General features: G+C 54.6%; 1 protein-coding gene across 2 annotated transcripts in view; it reads right to left on the bottom strand.

Annotated features, from left to right (window-relative positions):
- Positions 1–271: 271 nt before the first annotated feature.
- The window catches only part of CDK5 (cyclin dependent kinase 5), a 65,647-nt gene continuing 61,096 nt past the window's right edge, over positions 272–4,822 (bottom strand). For both annotated transcript variants that reach the window (XM_076064973.1, XM_076064972.1), the window contains one exon: positions 272–3,728. In XM_076064973.1, coding sequence (XP_075921088.1) covers positions 3,642–3,728 — 87 coding nt within the window. In that variant the 3' untranslated portion in view covers positions 272–3,641. The remainder of the gene's footprint in view (positions 3,729–4,822) is intronic.

The following is a 4,822-nucleotide window of genomic DNA, read 5'->3' as shown; positions in this document are numbered from 1 at the left end:
GTGGGTGAGTGAGTGGGTGAGTGAGTGGGTGAGTGGGTGAGTGAGTGGGTGAGTGAGTGGGTGAGTGGGTGAGTGAGTGGGTGAGTGGGTGAGTGAGTGGGTGAGTTCTTCCCGTGCACCCTGCAGCATCTGTGCATTCGCAACCCTCCAATTCAGAAACCCAAATAGCTACTCATCATTAGCGGCTGCAATGATTAGTACCACCACCATTGTACCGCAGTGTCAACATCAGCCAGGCCACTCCACACCCCATCCATCCAGCACACCTCGCTTGTACATGAGGGAGCAATAATTTATTTAATACTTACACAAAGGGTGTCACGTGGTGGGTGGGGGAGGTGGGGGTGACGTCACAAAGGGCGGGGGGCGTGGCATCTATTATCATGCACGCGGGGCGGTTACGGCGGAGAGACAGAGGGGGTCTCTGTGGGTCTGTGGGTCTCTATGGGTCTCTGTGTGGGTCTCTATGGGTCTCTGTGTGGGTCTCTGTGTGGGTCTCTGTGTGGGTCTCTGTGGGTCTCTGTGTGGGTCTCTGTGTGGGTCTCTGTGTGGGTCTCTGTGTGGGTCTCTGTGGGTCTCTGTGGGTCTCTGTGTGGGTCTGTGTGGGTCTCTATGTCTCTGTGTGGGTCTCCATGGGTCTGTGTGGGTGTCTGTGGGTCTGTGTGGGTCTCTGTGTGGGTCTCTATGGGTCCGTGTGGGTCTCTATGGGTCCGTGTGGGTCTGTGTGGGTCTCTGTGGGTCTCTGTGGGTCTGTGTGGGTCTCTGTGGGTCTGTGTGACTCTCTGTGGGTTTGTGTGGATCTCTGTGGGTTTGTGTGGGTCGTCTGTGGGTATGTGTGGGTCTCTGTGTGGGTCTCTGTGTGGGTCTCTGTTGGACTCTGTTGGACTCTGTGGATCTGTGTGGGTCTGGGTGGGTCTCTATGGGTCCGTGTGGGTCTCTGTGGGTCTGTGTGGGTCTCTGTGGGTCTGTGTGGGTCTCTGTGTGGGTCTGTGTGGGTCTCTGTGTGGGTCTCTGTGGGTCTCTATGGGTCTCTGTGGGTCTCTGTGGGTCTCTGTGGGTCTCTGTGGGTCTGTGTGGGTCTCTGTGGGTCTCTATGGGTGTCTGAGTCTCTTTGATTCTCTATGGGTGCATATGGGTCTCTGTGGGTCTCTATGAGTCTATTGGAGTCTCTATGGGTGTCTGAGTATCTGTGGGTCGCTGTGGGTCTCTATTGGTCTCTGTGGGCGTGTATGGGTCTCTGTGGGTCTCTATGAGTCTGTTGGCGTCTCTATGGGTCTTTGTGGGTTTGTATGGGTCTCTGAGTAGGAGTCTCTGTGGGTCTGTGTGGGTGCGTGTGGGTCTCTGTGGGTCTCTGTGGGTGCGTATGAGTCTCTGTGGGTCTCCGAGTCTCAAGAAGTCTCTATGGGTCTTTGTGGGTCACTCTGAGTCTCTATGGGTGTCCGAGTCTCGATGGGTGTCTGAGTCTCTACACTGTACACACTACACTATACACTACTACACAGTACACTATACACACTGCTACACACTACACTATACACACTACACTATACACTACACTACTATACACCACTACTATACACCACACTGCTACACAGTACACCATACACACTATACACACTGCTACACACTACACTATACACACTGCACTATACACTACTACATACTACACTACACTATACACTACACTTACTATACACCACTATACACTACCCAACGCACTGCACTATACACTCCCCTATACACTACACAACGCACTGCACTATACACTACACACTACATTACACTATACACTACACACTCCCCTATACACTCCCCTATACACTATACACTCCCCTATACACTACACTATACACTCCCCTATACACTATACACTCCCCTATACACTACACACTCCACTGTACACTCCCCTATACACTACACTATACACTCCCCTATACACTATACACTACCCAACACACTCCCCTATACACTACACTGTACACTATACACTACACTATACACTCCCCTATACACTACACTGTATACTCCCCTATACACTACACTATACACTACACACTCCCCTATACACTACACTGTACACTATACACTCCCCTATACACTATACTATACACTCCCCTATACACTACACACTCCCTATACACTACACTGTACACTTCCCTATACACTACACTGTGCACTCCCCTATACACTACACTATACACTCCCCTATACACTATACACTCCCCTATACACTACACTGTACACTCCCCTATACACTACCCAACACACTCCACTATACACTCCCCTATACACTACACACTCCCCTATACACTACACTATACACTACACACTCCCCTATACACTCCCCTATACACTACACACTACACTATACACTCCCCTATACACTACACTATACACTGCACACTACGCCTACATCAATAAAGTTATACAGATCCGGACAAAGCCACAGTTCCCCCAGGTAGCCTCCCACGAGGCTGTCGGGGCAAGTGCTTGACCACCACCACACACACACACAAAGACAAAGCTCCCCCAGCTAGGCTGTATTGTCGGGGCAAGTGCTTGCTACTTACACCGCAGACCTCCAAAACCAACAGTCGCCATTCGCCAGTAAAGTGGTGGCGACGTCACCACGGCACCTGTGCCAGGCTAGGTGCATGAGGAGGAGGTCACGGGACAGATCCTGTAGGTGCCATGGATTGTGCTGCTGTGCCAGGCTAGGTGCATGAGGAGGAGGTCACGTGACAGACCCAGCAGGTGCCATGGGTTGACTGCTGTGCCAGGCTAGGTGCATGAGGAGGTCACGGGACAGACCCAACAGGTGCCATGGGTTGACTGCTGTGCCAGGCTAGGTGCATGAGGAGGAGGTCACGGGACAGACCCTGCAGGTGCCATGGGTTGTGCTGCTGTGCCAGGCTAGGTGCATGAGGAGGAGGTCACGTGACAGACCCTGCAGGTGACATGGGTTGTGCTGCTGTGCCAGGCTAGGTGCATGAGGTCACGGGACAGACCCTGCAGGTGCCATGAGTTGACTGCTGTGCCAGGCTAGGTGCATGAGGAGGAGGTCACGTGACAAACCCAGCAGGTGCCATGGGTTGGCTGAGATGACCATTATTACAAAGCCACGCCCACCCAGATGCTACGCCACGCCCACGCCTCCATCTCCAATGCCACGCCCCAATACCAATGCCACGCCCACTATACCAACGTCACGCCCCCTCCCCAACCTAACACGACGCCCCCTCCGCCCATGGCTCCCACCCCCCTACCACGTGCGGGGGAGGGGGAGCAGGTGACGTCACGACGGTGGGGGGTGGAGAGGGTGTGGGTGACGTCACGACGGAACGCGGGGGAGGGGGGAGTGGGTGACGTTACGACGGCGCGGGTGGCGGGAGCTGTAACGGCACGACAGTGGGGGGAGGGGAGCGGTTGACGTCACGACGGTGGGGGCGGAGCATGTGACGTCACAAAGGGGGGGAGGGGCAGAGCAGGTGACGTCACGACAGCACGTGGGGGGGGGGGAATCCATTGTTGATGATGATGATGCCGCTGCTGATGCTTCTGCTACTCAGCTGATGCTACTGCTAACTACTGCTGATGATGCTGCTGCTGATGCTGCTGATGCTGCTGATGCTGCTGCAGTCTCAGGGGAGGCAGAAGTCGAGGAAGAAGGAGTGACTCAGAGCTTCCTCAGCAGACATGCGGTGTGCAGGATTACACTTCAACAGATTCTGTACACACACACACAGACACACACACACAGTCACACACACACAGACACACAGACACACACACAGACACACAGTCACACACACACAGACACAGTCACACACACACAGACACACACAGACACACACACAGTCACACACAGTCACACACACACACAGACACACAGTCACACAGACACACAGACACACACACAGACACAGTCACACACACACAGACACAGTCACACACACACAGACACACACAGACACACACACAGTCACACACACACACAGACACACACACACACAGACACACACACACAGTCACACACACACAGACACACACACACACACAGACACACACACACAGTCTCACACACACACACAGACACACACACACAGACACACAACAACCGCCATTCGCCACTAAGTGGCGGTGACGTCACCACGACGCTTGTGCCAGGCTATGTGCACCCTGAGGCCACGTGAAGTGTCGAACGCCCGCTGGCAGGAGGTCACGGGGCAGACCCAGGTGCCACGGGTCGACTGACTGAGATGACTGGCTGATGCACCACCTGTGCCCCCTACTGTGCCAACCTGCTGTGCTTTAGCCACCCGGCGCTCCGCTCGTTGTTCTGAGCGTCGCTCCTCCGTCCTCCGTTGTTGTTGGAGGGCGACTGCCTCCAACTGCCCAGTAGCGTCCTTCAGGAGCCTCCTCCACAGAGGCCGATCTTGACACCGCTGGTACCAGTCATCGGCAAGTCCACTCAGCTCCACGTCCTCCTGTACCACATCACTCCACCTCTTCTCTAGCCCGTGCCGCACCCGCTTAGCCCCCTCAATCTGGCCGAACAAAAGCTGTTTCGGCATGCGGTGGCTGGGCATGCGGGCGACATGACCCAGCCATCGCAGCCTTGCCTGCCGGAGGAGCTCACCGATGGGACCCTGCCCAGATCTTTCAAGGATTTGTGAGCTCCTCACAAAATCCAGTCTGGTTAAACCCAGGATGGATCGTAGGCAGGCCAGCCTAAATGTTTCTAACCGGCGAAGATGTTCCATTAGGGGAGTCCACGTTTCGCAAGCGTAGAGAAGGGAGGGAATGACCGTGGCCGAGAAGA

This window comes from Petromyzon marinus, unplaced genomic scaffold (assembly GCF_048934315.1).
Source record: "Petromyzon marinus isolate PM22_M1 ecotype Great Lakes invasive population unplaced genomic scaffold, UKy_Petmar_22M1.pri1.0 PM_Scaffold_94, whole genome shotgun sequence".
Lineage (NCBI taxonomy): Eukaryota > Metazoa > Chordata > Hyperoartia > Petromyzontiformes > Petromyzontidae > Petromyzon > Petromyzon marinus.
The sequence above is the reverse complement of the archived record's forward strand: the minus strand, read 5'-3'. Positions and strand labels throughout refer to the sequence as shown.